General features: G+C 44.1%; 1 protein-coding gene across 4 annotated transcripts in view; it reads left to right on the top strand.

The window, feature by feature from the left end:
- Positions 1-19482, top strand: part of LMBR1 (limb development membrane protein 1) — a 400337-nt gene that overhangs the window by 158558 nt on the left and 222297 nt on the right. For all 4 annotated transcript variants that reach the window (XM_029588492.1, XM_029588493.1, XM_029588494.1 and 1 more), the window contains exon 6: positions 14480-14606. In XM_029588492.1, coding sequence (XP_029444352.1) covers positions 14480-14606 — 127 coding nt within the window. The remainder of the gene's footprint in view (positions 1-14479; positions 14607-19482) is intronic.

Raw genomic sequence — 19482 nt, 5'->3', positions numbered from 1 at the left:
TTTTCTTTATCTGTGTAAATGTTTAAATTTTCTGGTGCAAGTTATACATTCTTTGACCCATATCAGTTAATTTTCTTTTAAGATGAGTTTAATCAGTTCAATTCCAGTAGTAGTCTAAAGTGTTAAATGCTATGATTATTATTAGAGTAATATCCAGCTTAGATTCTTTTCTTCATCTTTTTTCCTTTTTATATCTCCTATGTGTGACCCCTCCCCTGGGAAGGTTATAGACTAATATATATGATATGTTACTATGATATTTTGTTTTATATTTTTTATTTATTTTTGTTTGATTGGTTAACCATGTTTCTTTTAAATTTATTGTTCGTTTTGTGTAAAAATGAAAAATGTTGGAAAACATTACCCAATAGCCCTTTATTCTTGCTATACTAAGAGTTAGTTTCCTACGCATGGCAAATATGAATTTTGCCACAGGTAGCCAGCACTGCTGTTTTTAGGCTGAGGCAAAGAATAGTCTTACTCTCCTCAACACAAGTTTAGTAGTAATGAGAACAAGAATGAACAAAAAAATGCCCTTTGCAGTTTTACAACCTGGACTCTGGGTGTTCTTTCGAAATACATCTCACTTAAAATTTGTTTTAATGGATTAGAGTTGCTATAATAGGAACTGGATTAGCAAATGTTTTGAGAAAGGAAGGATGATGCTTGATAGACATTGTACTTTTTTCTGCAAATATGCTATTGAATATAAAGTATTTTTCTTAGCAGTTTTTCTTTTCTTTATTTTGTTCAAAGCTATTTCATTGATGACATTTGATCTGTTTTGAAACAAAGAATGCATCTTCTTTCTGTGTAGACAAATAGTTCACCAAGTTGCACAAGTGGGTCATATGATTACATGCAACAGTGGATGGGTGTATTCCTCCAGAATGTTTTGTTAAAGACAAACGTCTTTCACTTCCTATGTTCCCGTGGCAACACTGCTCCGGGACACATCGCATACACTACGGCTGCCGGCTGCCAGCAATCAAAATGGCACCGACGGCTCTTTCCCTTACTAGGACACTCGGGAATGCCAATAGTGGCAGTAGCCCATGTGACATAGTAAGGGTGAGTGCCCGTCGACGCCATTTTCTGAACTGGCAACCGGCGCACCTTCGTCCTTACTATCTCAGCGAGACGACCGCTCCCATTGCTCCACCTCAAGGGCCCGGCGCCAATACTTCCATGCCGGAACGAACACCCTCTCCACCGACTACCATTTTTGAAAGGTATCGTGGGGAGGTTCTTGCGTCCATGTTCGGGGGGGGGGGCCAGGGGGCAGTTCCGAGATTCTGCAACTCTTGTGGGTTAATCTATTTCACTGGCCTGGGGGGGGGGAAGGGAGGGTGGGGGAGGCTTATATAAACACCACGTTTCTGTGGGGATTACTTTGGGGTGCAAAGGAGGAGGGCACACACAAACACATACACAAAATGTGCACCATCTCCGAAAGGTTACAAAACAGCCCTCACCAGGTGGGGAGTCATTGAGGTGACAGTGAGGGGAGGGAGGTAACTGTCAGGGGAGAAAGAATGAGGGGAGAGGTGAGTGTGAGGGGACAGAGTTGGAGTGGTGACAGGGGAGGGAAGGGGGGGGAGTGACCAAGGGGGAAGAAGATGAGTGACTCAGCTAAATGAGCAAGGGGAAGGGGCAGGGAGGGCAAATAATCTGACTCAGCCACTGCAATGCGTGGCAGGGGTCCACTAGTACAAAATAAAATATATTTGTATCTGATATGGTTTTAATTATCTTATCACTATCAAGCCCCCCAATGTCCCTTAACAAATCCAACCCACTAATACCCACCCTTGTAAAACTTCCCTCTAATGTCAAATAACAAGTCAGAACCTCAGCAGTAACTACCAAATCTAAGTATCCACAAATGCCTAAGAAAACAGCCAGATATTTAGGTGTCAAGAAAAACATGACAGTTTACTTGGAGTCATAATGGCTTTGGTAAGGAGTTCCAAATAGCTGAGACTACACAGAGAGAAAAGCCGTATGCCTGAAGGGATCACCAGAAAGCCATCTGAACAGATTTAAAAGACTGAGACTATCTCTGACCAGAACATCATGCTAATATTTTGGACCCCAACCTCTCATTGAAATTAAAAGCTAAAAGCTGTGATTTAAAAATCACGATGTCTCCCAAAACTAACAACCATGCTGCTTTATTCTGAATAAGCTGTAGTTTATGGATGGTTTTGTTTGGAAGTCCGATAGACTATTGCATAATCAAATCTCAAAATAATAAATGCTTGAAACAAAGTAGTTGTTTTCTCATTTCAAAACCGAATCTGAAGATGAATAAAGACTTTTTTTTTAACTATTGAAATTTGAATATCCATGCTATCTTGGAATACAGTATAACTTCCAGGCTTTTAATTTGATCTTTTATAGCCAAGGGAGTGCCTCCAAAATTAAAGGCATTACACTTCTGCAGGGGCGATTCCTTACCACAAAATCTCATGTTTTTTGAGGATTCAGTATCCATTTATTGGTTGTCATCCATTATATAACCTCCAAATAATCATCAATTTTATTCATATTCAATCCCATATCTTGTCCTAGCACCATATTCAACTGCATATTGTCTGTAAAAACATGGAAATACATTCCAGAATGCCAATTAAATCTCAGCAGCTTCAGGTATAAATAATGGTGAAGACAGTATGGAACTCCACAGGAGACCAGATAAGGTAGAAATGAAAACTCCCTCAATATCGCTTGTTGAACACAACCTTCAAGTAAAGATTGCAGCTATGTAAAAACTGTATCCACAATGCTGCTAACGAACTCAGTACGATCCTGTGATTAATTGTATTAAAAACTGAAGTTAAGTCAAACTACTCACAAGAGGCAGAACCTTGATCACTAGCATATGGCAGATTAGCCACCAATGAAACTGATATTGGTTCTTTATTCTCTGAGCCCTGTCTGTCTGTCTGCTTTGTAAAGGTTGCTTCCTTTACATACTCAGTCAGTTGACTAAAAACAGTGTGTGTAGTCAACTGAACAAGAGAGAAGGTATTGGATACATGATGAAAATTCAAGTAATTCAGATGTAATATAGTATTTTTACATGAAGGGACACATGCCTTTTTCAAAGGATAATATAGTCTATCTTCTGATAGGGAGAAAGTGTTTGTTTACTTGATACAGCCAACCTAAAATTCCTATTTTGATTCTCTTAATGTAGGGCTTTCCGAACTGTGAGCCAGCATGGACTCACAGGGCCTACAATGGCCCTGCCCTTGCATGAATTTTTGTGGTAACAGAAGGATCAAGGCGGCTGCAGGGCATATGATCTCGAACTAGCTCACAAGCTATGTGTTGACTTTGATTGCTAATGCTGCAACATACAGGTCATAATTGGGCTTCGGACCATCCATGAGGGGATAGGAGAGTGTGACAGTCTATGTCCCAACCCAGAAATATAGGCTAAAAACCCTGGCCTTAAAAGTCCTAGAAAAGGGGGGAAGGAAAACACAGCGACACCCAGCCAAGGAAATACCCTGGTTCCTTCCCCCAGTAACTATAGAGACAGAAAAACCACAGGCATGGGAAACAAAGGGTGGAGCTCCAGAAGCCAATCCTTGGCCACAGGAGGAGGGCCAAATTGAGGGTGGGACCCCACGAGCCAATCCCTTACTAGAGGAGTTTACAGAGTATAAAAAGGACTCCAGACTTCCGGCGATGATGTCATCTGTACGGACATCTGCGGCCCCCCCCTCCAAGCATCCCCCCCAATAAATCCGTATTGTGGCGGAAATCGAGTCTACCTTTTGCTGGGGAGTATTTATTAATGCTTTGTCCCTCCATCGGCAGAGTCAGCGCACCACGGGAGGCCAATTATGAAGGCAGCAGGAACAGAGCATAGCAAAGCCGGGCTTGGCGCGGTCAAGATGGCGGCCGCTTGGGGGTCCTGCCGTTGGTAATCGCCCGGCATGGTGAGCGATTTTGCAGCATTCCATCTCAGGCAGCTATTTCAAAGGCTCCTACTGCTGCGGATGAGCTCCAGGTGCAGAGCTGCAGGAAAAGGGCAGCGGCCCCAACAAAACAGTACACAGCCCGGCAGAGACAAGATGGCGGCTGGCCATGTGAGTCTCATTCACTAATTTGGCGGTCTGGCCCGGTAAGATTGCGACCTGTCTGCGTGGAGAGGCCTTTGCAGGACTGTCACATTTCATGGGAGACTATTGCTCCCATGAACTGGAGCAGGACATCACAAGGCGGGTAGAGTGCCTTCTTTCATAACCCAAGTACGAGACTCCTAGTGCTGACGCAGGGGGGATGGGGGCTACAGAGCGGAGCGTCCTGGGCACGATTCTTAAAAGCGATTACTAGTGCATGTCTGTGAGGAAACGTAGAGGTCGGAAATAGGGCTCCCGGATCTGTGAAGTGCCCCTCCATCCAACCAATTATACATCACTAACTCTTCTACAGCACTGAGATTTCCCTGGTCTAATCCCTTGGACATCTGGGGATCCCCATTAAACGGACAATGACGTCTTGTGTGATTTGCAAAGACTGGGAGCGGGAGAAGGCTCAGAGCTCAGATCCGCCATCTTCACTGGAGGCCGCAGTCTACAGCTCAGATGTCAACGTAGGATCTGGACAGTGGCAGTGGCGGCAGCGATTAGTCCGGAATTAAAAAATATAGTGGACAAGCTCTCTGAACTCACTCAGCCCCTCAGTGGATACGAAACTAGATTCGTGGAGGTGGAAAGTAGGTTCTCTGATCTGCAAGATGGCCTAGAAACCGCACAGCGAGACATCGTGGCCCTCAAGGCCTGTATGGCACAACAGGTGCAATATATGGAGGATTTGGAGAACCGATCACGCCATTCTAATATCGACTAATTGGGCTGCTGGAGATGATTAAAGAACAGGAACTCCCGTCACTACTCGAAACCTGGCTACAGGAACAGTTGGAGCTTCTGATCGGGCACGGACCTCTGCAAATGGAAAGAGCGCATAGACTAGGTCCGAAACAAGCTAATGCCATGCGACCCCGACCAGTGATGGCCAAACTCCTAAATTATGCTCACAAGGTGGATATCTTGAGAGCGGTGCGGGGAGGGAGGGGATCACTCATCTACGATGGCCACAAAATACTTCTATTTCATACTTCTCGGCGGCTGTTGCAGCACAGCGAAGACTCATGGCGCCGCACTGCTCCCAGCTGATCAATCTAGGCCTCCGTATGACCCTCATCTACCCAGTGTGCTTACGAGTGGCCACAGCTGCGGGGATAAAATGGATGGATACTCCCGCGGAAGCTCAAGCTTTTGTGACAGACTGTAAAAGCTGGGAATCAGCCACACAGATTTGAATTGGAGGTTTGTATTTTGCTGTGGATTGAGGTCAGTTGCCGGCCTAATGGATTGCTCCCGGGCTTACACCTAAGGGTGTGAAATTGCACCACCCTGCTGTAGTATTTCATTGGATGGCAGGCTGGGAATTCAGTCCTCGGAGGGTCTAGATGACTTTGATTACCCCTCTTCACGTTTTTGGCCTGCATCTTTGGTTCCAATATCATGTTCTGCTAGGTAGCCAGCAGTATGAGCGGGGAATCCTTCTTTATTTTCATATTCCACCACTTCTGTACTACCATGCCTGACTATACAAGTTTCTTCAACAGCTGGACTGCCTTTTGAACATCCCTTACTCCTTCCATTTAGGGGGACTGTTTGCAGTTGCTGCTCCGGGATCCACTTTGCAATTTAGATTACCGGGTCGGGGTAAATTATAACAATCGCATCCCTGTCTCCTTTTGGACTAGGTAATATATATAGAGTGCTTTATAGTCTGTTTTTTTTCTGGTTGTGATGATAATGTTCCTCACATGTCTTTCTTTATCTTCGAGACAAAAAGGTCTTCTGTTAAATTGTCTAAAGATAGGAGCTTTGGTACAGGTTGAACTTGAGGGAGTGGTCAAATAATACTTCAAAGCTATGCCACACACTGGATGCTATGGTCTTCCAGATAAAATTAATCAAGGGGAACTGTTTTATTACCCCTGTTGAAGTGAGTTATCTGTCCCCCGGTTGTGACCGTGAACATTTAACTCTGGTTTGGTCACCTAGGGGGCTAAGCACAGCCTTTAATATGGAACTTTGCGGCAAACCCTCCATTCAGCCCACGCCAGCTCGGATTAATTCCCATTTTGGGTGATGCCACATTTTTGGGCGTGTTCCTGACTATCTTGGGGGGCCGGATACATTTATAAACTGGGGTTTGTTTTTCTTTGTTGAACTTTGCATTGGTTTCTGCAGTTCTTGAATCTTTTGGAATTAAATGTTGTGTGGGGGGATGGAGGGGGGCTGGAGGAGGGTTGAGGAGGGGCTCCTCAATCTTCTGTTCTCTATGGGGAATGGGAGACTGATTCCCCTTTTGAGTTTAAGCATGGGGAGTTATGGAAAATGGGTTCAGGGTTGGGGAGGAGGGAGGAGGGAGTGGGTCTGGGGGAGGTGTAAGGATTGGGAGGGGGGGAGAATAGGGGAAGCGACCGGGTTCCTGATTGGTTTGTGTCCTCAGTGTTTCCATTTCCTTCTTGGAATAATGGCCTTGACGGAAATTTCATGTCCTGAGTGTGGGCCCCGGCTGGGACGGTGCATACTCTATCTCTGGTAATGGTTCAGCTAAACATTTCTCTACCTCTTGTCAAAACCTAAGTCACAGACGCGTATAGTTTCTTGGAATGTCTGTGGTATTCACACCCCCATTAAGCGCTCTAAAGTACTAACTAAAGTACAGATGTGGGGTTTCTCCAAGAAATTCATTTATCTGATTTGGAACATGCTAAACTATGAATATTGGGTGGGTAGTCTTCATTATGTGTCTGCTAATTCACGTTCAGCGGGCGTGGCGATCCTCTTTCATAAGAATTTACCTATTCAGATATGTAAAGAAATTAAAGACCTGGATGGTCGCTTTCTCATTTTGGTCACTGAACTATATCATCAGACCATGGTGTTCTGCAATCTTTACACCCTTAATACATATTCTTCGGGTTTTTTTACAAATTCTCTATCAACACTTACTTCCATACATAGAGGATACGATTGTTGGGGGGGGGGGGGGGGGACTTTAACACAATCAAGGACCCTCTAATGGATGCTTCACAAAATCTGCGTCTGGAAACGGGGTTGGGCAGAGGTCCTTCTTTTTTGGAAAATGCTCTCCATTTGGTTGAAACCTGGCACACATTAAACCAGGGAGTTTACTCACCTTTCTCGAGCACACGCTACATACTCCTGTATCTATTATTTTTTTAACAAGCTGCAGTGCATTTTCCTTGGTATCCGAGGCTGGTATTGAGGATATCGTTATTTCAGATCATGCCCCAGTATGGATTGACATGACTTTTAAACCCCCATCTCATTCAACTAAGATCTGGAGCTTCCCTTTCTACCTTGTTGTGGATCGGAATTTTCAGCAATATCTCGACAAATGTTGGTCCAAGTACGCTACATTCAATCTAGAGCACAGGGAGCAACCCATATTATATTGGTACACTGCCAAGGCAGTATTGAGGGGTGATATCTCCTATACTGCCCATCGTCGAACCTTACTTAATAAACGTATTCTGCAGCTCTCAAAACGGTTACTCAAAGCTAAGCGGCAGGTACTTCAGACAAACACGGGTCGGGCATGGGATAATTATCTCTCTATACAGTGCGCTTTAAATACACTTTTGCATCAGAGGGAACAGAAAAGTCTCTTGTATTATCAATTCCATCTATACCAACACAGTAATAAGGCAGGTAAACTAATGGCTCAAATGGTTAGATCCTCCCGTGCATCTTGTTTTATTGCGGGCCTTCGGAATAAGTCGGGTCACGTTGAGACAAATACCCAATCTATATTGCGTATCTTTCGCAGTTATAGCCGCCTGTACCAGACTGGGGGATGGTCTGAGGACGCTTGTTCTCGTTTCTGTGACTCTTTATCCGTGCCGCACCTCACTGAGGAGCAAAGGCAATTCTTGAATGGACCGGTAACTTTAGAGGAGCTCAGATTAGCTATTCACAGATCTAAACGCTTGAAAACCCCGGGTCCGGATGGATTATCTGCAGAATTTTATAAATGTTTAATTGATAAGATTACTCAACCCATGCTGTCGTTATTCTCAGAGCTTATAGCTACGGGGAGCTTCCCCACACAAGTGAATCAAGCCAATATTACTCTCATCCCCAAGCCAGAGAAGGATTCACTATTCCCTGACTCATATCGCCCAATCTCCCTACTCAATTTTGATCACAAGCTCCTGGCAAAAATCTTGGCTGATTGTTTAGCTACGCTGCTTCCCGTGCTCAAGTTGGCTTTGTTAGGAAAAGATATGCCCTTTCTTAATATCAGAGTGTTGGTGGCAATGGAGATGTATTGTTATTCCCAAACCCCGTATCTAGCTATAAGTCTTGATGCTGAGAAAGCATTTGATCGAGTGGAGTGGAATTATTTATTTTATATTCTAAGGCTTATGGGATTTGAGGGATTTTTTTTATGATGCCGTTCGGCTCTTGTACAATGCACCACAAGCGACATTACTTGTGAACGGTGAGTGTTCGGCACCGTTTTCTATCCTGCGGGGCACCTGTCAAGGCTGTCCCTTGTCTCCCCTACTTTTCTTACTTCAGTTGGAACCTTTATTAGCTGCGGTACATGCTGCCACCCCCCCCCCCCCCCCCCGAATTAGAGGGGTGCAGTTTGGGGAGGAAATCTTTAAATGTGCAGCGTTTGCGGATGACTTATTAGTTTTCCTTACGGATCCTTGTTCGTCATTGCCAGTCCTCTTAGAATTGTTTGAAGCATTTGGAGTTTTTTCGGGCTTCCGGTTAAACAGAGGAAAATCCTCGGCACTGGCCTTTCTGGACACGCTGTGAGAGCTTTGGCAGGATGGGTTTCCATTACAATGGGCGGACTCTGCCTTTCGTTATTTGGGGGTTTTTTGTCAGCGTATCCGGTTCAAGTATATCAGCTGAATGTCCTTCCCCTCATTAAAACAACACAGGAATTACTGAATCGGTGGCAATCATTACCTTTATCTCTGAGGACGGGTTCAATTGTATAAAATGATTATCCTCCCCAAATGGTTATACCTTTTATAAATTTACCATTTCATCTTGGGCATCGGGATCTGGTGGTGCTAGACCACTCTCTGAGGCTATTTCTTTGGCGAGGACGGAGAGCTAGACTTCCTCTCACTTGGCTACAAGAAAAGTGGGGAGCAGGGGGTCTGGGGGTACCAAATCTTGGTCTTTATAATTTGGCATGCAACATGCATGTGATTAGGGATTGGATACTGGGCACATCATCACACAACCCGATTTGTTGCGGATAGTGCTTTGGTGGTGCCTTTGGAACTGACTTATGTACTTCAGGTGGAGCCGACCAGGCTTTCTACCTTTTTGACTTTCTCCACCACTATTCGCCCCATCCGGCAATCATGGGTCCAATTAACTAAAAGATTGCAGATGCCACGAGTTTGTGCCTATATACTGCCCATACTAGGCAACGCAGATTTTCTCCCAGGCACTGGCATAAGGCAGGCATTAGACTCCTGGGGCACTTACTCATAGGAGAGGGTCGCCCGCTCCCTTATACTGAATTTCAGGATTACTATTGCTTAGGGGGGTCTTCGGTATTCCCATATTTGCAAATTGCCCACTATTTGAAGGCAATTCCAGAGGCCTTTCAAAGACAAGACACCTTTCAGAAATTGGAACGAATATTACAGTTGGGTAAAACGCCCATCCCCTCTATATCTTTTTATTATAAACAGCTGTGCAAGATTGGGAGGGCGGAGATCTATGCCATACTTGCAGATCGCTGGACAGGAGAGGGGGAATTTGTGGTCACTCCTTTAGTATTGCAGGTATGTTATGCTCAGGTGGCTAGAATTTCACAAAACTCTTATTACAGAGAGCTCCAATATAAATTTTTAGGGAAGACCTATGTCTCACCACAGTTGGCATTTCGCCAGCATATTACAGACTCCGCTTCCTGTGGTTGCTGTCCATAGGCTATTGGTACCTTAACACATATTTTTTGGACATGCCCGGTTATTAAGATTTTTTGGACAAAAATTGCGAAATATCTGCTACTATATTAACCATTTCTATTCCAGTAGCACCTTTGTGGCTTCTGTTTGGCTGTATACCATCCCTGAGGATAAGGGTCCTGGGTACCCGTCTCCTGATACAAAAGGCCTATCTGGTGGGGAAGCGGGTGATCCTTCTGGGTTGGCGAGAGGTGGAGCCGCCTTCGTTTTGGAATTGGAGGAATCTCTTCTACTCGCTTATGCATATGGAATACCTCTCATCACGCAGCTCGTCTCGACACAGGAGTCTATTTCTGGATATCTGGGAACCATACATTCACTAGTGCCAGGAGGCAACCACTGAATGCCTGAGTCTGCAGTTATTTTTCTCTAAGCTTTCACCTAATGGGCAGATAAATCTCAAATTTTTGTTGTAATTAATTACTGCTGTGACTCCTTCAGTTACTTCGGGACCTCAATCAGGAACTCAGGGATGGGGGGGGGGGGGGGAATTGGGGGAGAAGTGGGTGTTTCTGTGTTATAAGATAGGTATTATTTGTTGACCGTGAACTGGGGGGGTGTTGCAGTATCCCGCACTTCCTAGTATGTTTGTATTTTTGTTATTGCACATACAATAAAACGTGTGTGTGTGTATATATATATATATATATATATATATAACTCCTGCTACCATGGGAAGAAGGATGGCCATCGTGATTTCAAAGAAGGTGAGCCATTGGATTTACCTACTTAAAGGACATTTTCAGGAAAACTGCAGCTGAATATCCCAGAGATAAGGTGGGAGGTAGCAGTTAGGCCCATTGGGCCAGACTTTTGACTTTGTGAGAATGTTTGGAGAGTTAGTTTTGGTTTTCTTTTGGGTATCTCCGAAGACTGAAAAGCAAAGTTAAAGATTTAAAGGTGAACTTTTGAAGTCAGCCTTTATCGGTTAAGCCACTGGCTCAGTGGGGAAAGGCATCTGCCTTCTAAGCAGGTTGGGGATTGTTCAAACCCCGCCTGAGGACTTGTAAAAAGAAATTGTATATAACTTCCAATTTAGTTTTTCGAGTACCTAGGAAAAACTCCTTCAAGACGGGACCCTTCAAGTCTGAGTCTGAAGTCCACAGACCAGAGGGTGCGTGACAGAGAGGAGGGCTGAGTAGGCATGGGCTGATGGTGATTGCCATTGCTATTCTGTCCTCATTCACCACTGAACCTACCCAAGAGAAAATGTTGCCCCTGCCATTAGCTTGCTCTCTTCCCACCAGTTGTTTAACCATCTTTGGCCTGGGACATGAGGGAAAATATTGCCAGAACTACACTTAATACGCAAGGTGCGGCATTATGATATCCTCTGTTTTATTTTCTATTCCTTCCTTATAATATCTAACACTTTATTTGCTTTTTTGACTGCCACTGAGGATTTCAAAGTATTGTCCATAGTGACTCCAAGAACCTTTTCCTGGCTGGTGATGCCTAATATGGAACCCAGCATCATATAGCTATAGTTTGGATTATTCTCCTAGGACAAATAGGATGGTAGTCCTCACATGTGGGTGGCATCATCCGATGGAATCTGGCACGGAAAACTTTTGTCAAAGCTTCTAGAAGCTTTGACCAGCAGACTGAGCGTGCCCAGCCTGCTTCTATTCGCGCGTCCATGGATATCTAGGTAATTATATACAGTGTAGGAGGTTCTTAACTGGCCATCTGGGTAGTTATATACAGAGAAGGGGGTGGCCAGGGAGGTCTGACAATGTGAAAAGAGAACGGGAAGGAGGACTTCGATATCTAGGTAATTATATACAGAGAAGGAGGTGGCCAGGGAGGCCTGGAAAGGTGAAAGGAGATATGAGGACTTTGCATAAAATGTGCAGAGGAAAGGCATGAAGACTGGATATGGGGGCAGAGATTAGGTATAAACCTGTTTAATGTGGGCAAAGTTTAGGTATATGCCTGCTTAAACAACCAGGTCTTTAGTTTCTGCTTAAATTTCTTTGGGCAGAGTTCTAGGCATAGACTAACTGGCATAGAGTTCCAAAGTGCAGGACTGGCTATGGAAAGTGCACGATGCGAAGTTAATGAGTTTGGGAGTAGGGTACGTAGGGTTGCCAGGTATTGATTTCTGGTCAGTCTTGAGGTGGTGTGGAATAGTAAGGAGTCCTTGAACCAATTCATGTCTGGGTTATGAAGGGCTTTGTGGATAATGGAGAGGGTCTTGTATTGGATATGGTGTGCAGTAGGGAGCCAGTGTAAATCCTTGAGGACGGGTGATATGTGTACATTTCTCAGAGTGTTAGTGAGGATGCGAGCGATATCATTTTGAAGGATTTGGAGTGGGTGGATAGTGTTTTTGGGGAGACCTAGGAGGAGGGCGTTATAATAGTCTATTTTCGAGAAAATGGTTGCTTGAAGTACTGTGCAAAAATCAGTAAGATGAAAGAAGGGGTTTTAATTTGTACTCTGGGTGCAATCTGCGAGGAAGACCTTCCCCAAAGAAGCAGGGTGAAATGCAGCCCCTTCCAGTCTTCACGTACCTCACACAGCCAAGCCTATTACAGGTGCTTGCCACATTCAGGGAGTGAATGGGCTCAAGGAGTCAAGGAATCAAGTTCCAAAAGAATTCAGGCCAAAACGATATCCTTACTGTAACTAAATAGCTAGAATCCACTGGCAGGTTGTGCACAGCGAATTCCCCAAAAAGGGGTGAGGCAGGGAGGGAATAAAATCTACATCTTGTCTCCCTGATGTCTGCTCTGCACTGACTCTGGCCACACATCCTTAATCACAAAATGGCTAGATATAAAGGGCTTGAGTAATCCATCCCGGCTCTCCTAGGTGGAAGGAGAGCAAGAGGGGATGGATAGCTCAAGATGTTTAAGAAAAGGGAAATGGAACTCAGGCATGTAGTGACGGACTGGGAAGTCCGGTCACATATACACGCAATACGTATCCATTCTTTCTCACTCAAATACTCACTTCACCCTGTTCCTCTCCCTCACACACAACAGACAAATGCACCTAGAATCTCTCAGGTCCCTTCCTCACTTCCGTATTGAATCCCCACTCTGTTCCTCCTCTCCCTTTGCTGTCTACTCTGGGCTCATTTCCCTTTCTGTTCCCTGTGGCTGGATAAGGAAGCAGAGTGCTGTTCTCTGCTGGGTAATATTCAGCACAGCTGGAAGGCAGCCTGCTGCCCTAGGGCCAGGCAGAGGACTGGTGTACTTATTTGACAAATCTAGGCATGCCAACGGTCCACCTGCTCTACCAGTATGCCAGGCACCTTGAAGCCCTCACATTTGCTCTAGTGCCTAGTTTCAGATAAATACAGACTTTTAAGGTACTCCACATGTGCTGCTTAGTTCTGACAAATTTGGATCAAATGGTGCTGTTCTGTAATTTTCTAAACTTAGTGTAAATTATCAGCTCTGTGGTATATGAAAACTTGGAGCTTGCTGTACAGCATTCATCTTTATATATTTTGGAAAGAACAAATTGTGATCGGAAAATGCTTTTGAAGTGTTTTATTTTTAATTTCTAGAAAGGGCTGGGCTGTGTGGCTTCATGTCGGTTGTGTTTTATCCAAGTAAGTGCAGTAGAGAGAAATGACATATTAGTTTAGGTTATAAGATTTCTGTACTGCTAAATACACAATCCTAATGTAAAGCAAGCCAACACAGCACAAGAGGCTAGAATAAGGAAATCTAAGGGCAATGTTTCACTTCCTCTTTTGGCTTTTTCATCAGGAGACCTTGATAACTATCGTTTCAAAGCATCACTGAAATCTTTACATTACATTTCCTTATCCTGAGTTCTCTTGGTGTGTTTTCCTATTTTTTTAAATAGGTATCCATGTCTGAATCCTACTGCAAATATGTGATCAGAGCTAAAATGAGCAATACTATAACTGGACACTTGAGGGCTCTCCAGACCCCAGGGAGCTGTCAAAGCAATTCAGCAGCAAACTTTGTTTTGAAGTAGATTGTGCTGTACCTGTGTAGGGTTTGATCTTGGCAAGATTGCAGTTTTTGGGCAATTTGCCATACATGTCCTTCCATTCTCTTGATTGGAATCTTAGATACAATTTGCTAATTCACTTTCTCAGCTGAAAGTATTTAGAAAAATAGTAATCCATCTTTAGATTGGAGTTTGCAAAATCAAGGAAGCCCTAAAGAAACGTTCATATGGGCTGAGATTTTTAAAACTGAATTTAATCTCGAAGTATGTGTGTCTAATAAAAAAAAAATAAAAAAATAAAAATCATGATTTTAGGAAAATAATGGTCAGTTTGGACAGTGGAATGTAATAAACTATTTGTTGTCCAAGAGAAAACTAAGATTTTTTTTAAAATTTGTTTTTCTATTTTAAATACCTATAGTACGTTTGTGCACTAAAATGCTTACCCAATGTTTTGTGTGCTGTATTTTTTAGGGAATCAAAGCTCGCATTTTGGAAACGCTTGTTATGTTGATTCTTCTGGCGCTTCTTATTCTTGGAATAGTATGGGTGGCCTCTGCTCTCATTGACAATGATGCTGCCAGCAAAGAGTCTTTGTATGGTAAGGAGTAAACAGTTTATTTTTGTACACTCAATTTTAGCATTAATAACATAAAAATGAATTAGGTTTTCAGTCTAAAAGTGCTATATTTTGCATTCTTCCACCAAACCTTTAGTGTTCTAAGCTTATGGCTTGGATTCATCATTCATCGCTGAATGATGAATCAGGCAAAAATGGGGGGGGGGGGGGGCGAGCCTGCGAAAGCCCGGAGCCTTCGCACCACCGCGATGTCTTCGCTGCCGGCTTTCGCACCGAATAGCGCCACCATGAAAGGTGGTGCTATTGGGCGTGCTACTGGCGCCGCCAGCGAAGACATCGCCAAGTCCGTCCCCGACTCCGCTCCGAATCGATTTTTCATGCTGTCGCACGCGAAAAAGCCCTTTTCGCGTGCGAGAAGTCTTTAGAAAATAACCCCGTATGTTTGTAAAGTTAACATCCTATACTATGCATACACAATATTAAATCAGAAAAATTAAATATAGGGATGACTTAATATTTTCATATCTTTCATTAAAAAAAAACGATATTTCAGATAAAATATCACTGTTGGGATCTTTCTGTCTTCCCTTTAACTCTTTGGCATTACCTGTCTTTAACCCTTCTGTTGACAAATGACTATAACTTGGTCTGTTTAGTTTCCGCCCAATTATACAAGGACTCTGATAGGACATTGAAAACCATATGTGTGTTTGGATATCTTTGTCCTATTGGAGCTTCACTGTGCTCAAAATTAAGCATGTCAAAACCTGCTTATAAAGGTAGATAAGCTGGATTTAAATGTTATAAATCAATAAATCAAATCAATCACACAAGCTTTTTTGTTTGTGATCCATTTTCAATGTAATTTTTTGTTTGTTAATCAACTTTAAGAAAACAGGATAGCCTTCCTATGATGCCAAGCATTACTTGAAGGCTAAAGGGGAAGGGAGTTGAGGATCTCTTTGGAGCACTGTTCCTTCTGATTTAGGATGGCAGATTGCAGCCCAAAGGCTGCATCCAGCCCTCACATATTCTGTGTGTAACCAACAAAGCCTTATGGGGTCTGCCTCCCCCTCCTAGTTTCCTGGCCATCAGCTTGCTGGCATTAATCCTAGAACTCAAAAAAAGGTTGTGGTGTAGAGAGAGGAAGAATGTATACATAAGCTTTTTTTCTATAGTTGCTCCTCCTCTTACTGTGATGCCCACTTTCAGTTTAGAAAGGAAACCATGGGAACCAGATGAGGAGAATCAACTGTAGAGAATTTTTTTTCCTGTACTCTGTTGTCCTGGATGTGGGAGGGTGGACACACAGTCCATAATGGAAGAAACCGCATCAAGTACTATTATAGCAGTGGTTCTCAACCTGTTTCCCATCATGATACACCTGACAGACCATGCTCACATGTTTGACACATTGCTCATTACAATTCACGGCAGAAATTAAAAAAAAGAAAAAGATCCAGTATTTTGTTAAGAATGATACAAGGGAATGAAAAGTACTCTGAACAGAAATTGCATGAATAGTAAACATCCAATACCAAAGCACCAATCTCAACACTCAAGTAGTCACCAGTTTACCTAAGAAAAGGCAACACTGAAAATATTACACCAGGCCTTAAGACATCAATCCTTCTGTTAGGAAAACAGACCAAGCCAAGGCTGCTATAGAGCCCTACACAGAAACTGTATGCCAGCAGAATACCTCACCTCAGTCACATGGGTAGACCCTCGCCTATCAAAGAATAAAGAGACCATAAAGCATAACTAGAAACATGCAGACCAAAACTGAACTGGAAATTGCAACAAGCCAGAGTCTCTGTATGCAATGCAACAAAGGAAAAAGGGAAGGTCCAATAAAACAAATCGGAAGGCGGTCCCACGTAGCCAAGGCAAAATCAACAATGAGACAACCTTATGCCGATACGAGGACTTATCCCGATGCTTTTGAGATAACACAAAATATTTTAGATGCATCGATTTATTCTTTGCCTTGTTCAATACAAATTTGAGAGTGACACGTTGACAGATCGCGAAGGGAGATAATTATATGCAAGATTAAGATTGAAATTTGACAAAAAGAATCTACCTATGTAGTTCTATTTGACATCAGAAATCATCCCCTGATGCAGCCTTAATTGGCGAAACTCGGCCGAAGTCGGGCTTTGTAATACAAATAATAAATCTTTCCACGGCATAAGGTTGTCTCATTGTTGTTTTTACAAAGGAAAAAGGGAAACTTCACCAGTCCTCAAAACAAATCAAGAAATATAAAATCAATAGCAGTAAAACTTTACTAACAAAAAGAACAATTTCAAAATAGCTGATGAATGGAATATCCAATAATTAAAAACTCATATCAGAAATTTCTAGATACCAATAAAATATTTCAAAATAGCAGACACAAAGACCCAATAATGAAAAATAAGGATAAAAAAATGCTTTGCTCTGCATACCTGGGAATGTTTGATATCCAGGTGCCCTGAGATTGTTTTTGAATTTGCAGGAGAAGGGATAGTTTGCTTGCAACTTTCTCCTCTCTCTCACACACAAGCTCTCTCTCACACTGACTCTCAATCACAAACATACATATGCTCTCTCTCCTGCTTATATAGGCTCTCAATCATGCACATATACACATGCTTTTTCCCCTCTCATTTATTATAGGCTCTTAATCACACATGCTGTCTGTCTTTTCACAATTACACATTCAGGCTTTCAATGACACACTTACGTGTTATCTTTCTCTCACGCATGCACTCTCATTCACACACTTACACACATTCTCTCTCTCTTTCTCTCACACAAGGCTCTCAATCACATACTCACATGCTCTCACCTACACCGGTTCTCAATCATACATACACGTGATCTTTCTCACTTCTACATATAGGTTCTCAATCATACACTTACATTCATTCTATCTCTCTGACACACACAGGCTCTCAATCACACACACACACACATACTCTTTCACACAAACAGGTTTTCAATCACTCACATACATGCTGTCTCTCTCTCACATACACCCACACACAGGATCTCAAACATATGCTTGCTCACTCACTTTTTCTCTATCTCCCCCCACCGAACTAGCTTCAGCAGCAGCCTCCTCCACTTCCAGCCCTCGTGGCAGAGCAGCCTCCTCCACTTCCAGCCCTCACAGCATTGAGAAAGGACTCCCATCGACTGTGGGAGCTGACATTGCTTCTCCTCTGCTCTGCGCCACACCGCTCTTCTTCGGGCTGATGCTGCACGCACTAGCATGGTCTCTTCTTCCTGCCTGTGTGGCTGCTGCTCGCCACTTTCTCTTCCGGGCCACAGGGGATGGGAAGAAGAGACCATGCTGGTGCCGCTGACTCCAGCACTCCTGCTACATTCTGCCTGGGCTATCAGCATTTTAAGCCTGGGCGGAGGATGAATTCCTAGTTTGCTGGTGCAGGGGGAACAGCTGGGTCAGTGGGGGACCGGGAAGTTTGGCAATACACCTACGTGTGTTGCAACACACCAGTTGAGAACAGCTGCATTATAGGACAGGAGAGAGGAACAAAAAGAGGTGAATGCTTATTTCCTAGCGTGTAGCCAGATGGACTCAGGACCAATGGGTATTGTGCTCTCCTGATAGCAGATGGGAGACTGAGTCAGATTTCAAAGCTGACATGACCCTACAGATACCTGTGCAGCATGCTTAGCTCTTCAGTATTTCTCCGTCTCCATAGCAGATGCGAACACTATCCTAAAGAGAATAGTGTAACATTTACAACAAGAAAGAAGAGAGAAAATTTACCTCTTAAGAGCCCCCACTTCTCCTGCGGTGAAACCTAAGGGTCCCTCCCACAGTAGAGACTTTCCTGAGGTGATTCCCGATATCCCTCAGAGGTGAGCCTTGGTCCGGAAGCAGATTCCCGACGTGGACTTAGCCCCCAGGGTGGCTGAAAAGCAGCGGGTACAGATTCGAGTGCGGCGGTGAAGGTATTCCCCTCTCCCCCTGCAGCTGGAGACCGCCTGGCACGTGACCGGTAAGCGCCAAGACCAGGTAAGGTAGAAACCTTTACCTTAAGTCTCCGGTCTCCAAGGCTTGAATAGCCATACCGATCTTCATCCCGATGAGGTTTAAAATCAGGTTGAGCAGCCCTCATTTGGCTAGGCCCCGATTCACACACGTGGAGACCCTCCGGGGGGTGCCAGAAGCACAAGCCCTTCCTGGCACCTCCCGAGTTCCTCGAGACATGCCTCTCCTAACCAAGAGCCTCCCTGATGGGGATCCACATACCTCAGAAGACAAAACTGACTCCCTGGAAGAAGGAGAAATTCCCCCAGGGATGGAGCCATACTGAACCATGCTCCGATTCTTCCACAAGGACCAATTACCAGCCCTTGTGTCCCTGATTCTGAAGACACTCTGCCTTCCAGGCACGGATTCTATAACATAACCGAAGAAGAACCCCATTTTGGTGTACCTCCATAAAGCCTCATGTTATTTCCTATGTTGGAGCCCATCAAAGAACTGATTGACCTGGAATGAAATGCTCAGGAGGCCAGCTTCAAAGGGGGGCGGGCCCTAGAAGCCCTATACCCGCTGGAACCCACGGCTAAGGAACTCGTATACTTCTCTAAAGTGGACGTCTCAAAGCGCACTACGATCCCTGTGGATGGAGGAGCGGCACTGAAGGACACCCAGGACAAGAAGGCTGGAAGCCATCCTTAAGCAGTCCTCTGACGTATCAGCAATAACGCTACAGATTGCTAACGCTACAGATTGCTTCCTGCTGCGCATTGGTGGGAAGTTCCTGTTTGCTCCTCTCCAGAGACGCAGCCATGCCCGGAGAAACTATGGAGCCTGCGGTCTCCTTTCTCACCAATGCTACCTCAGATCTCGTGCGCACCTCAGCCAGGGGTG

This window comes from Rhinatrema bivittatum, chromosome 2 (genome assembly GCF_901001135.1).
Source record: "Rhinatrema bivittatum chromosome 2, aRhiBiv1.1, whole genome shotgun sequence".
NCBI classification, from domain to species: Eukaryota; Metazoa; Chordata; class Amphibia; order Gymnophiona; family Rhinatrematidae; genus Rhinatrema; species Rhinatrema bivittatum.
The sequence above is the reverse complement of the archived record's forward strand: the minus strand, read 5'-3'. Positions and strand labels throughout refer to the sequence as shown.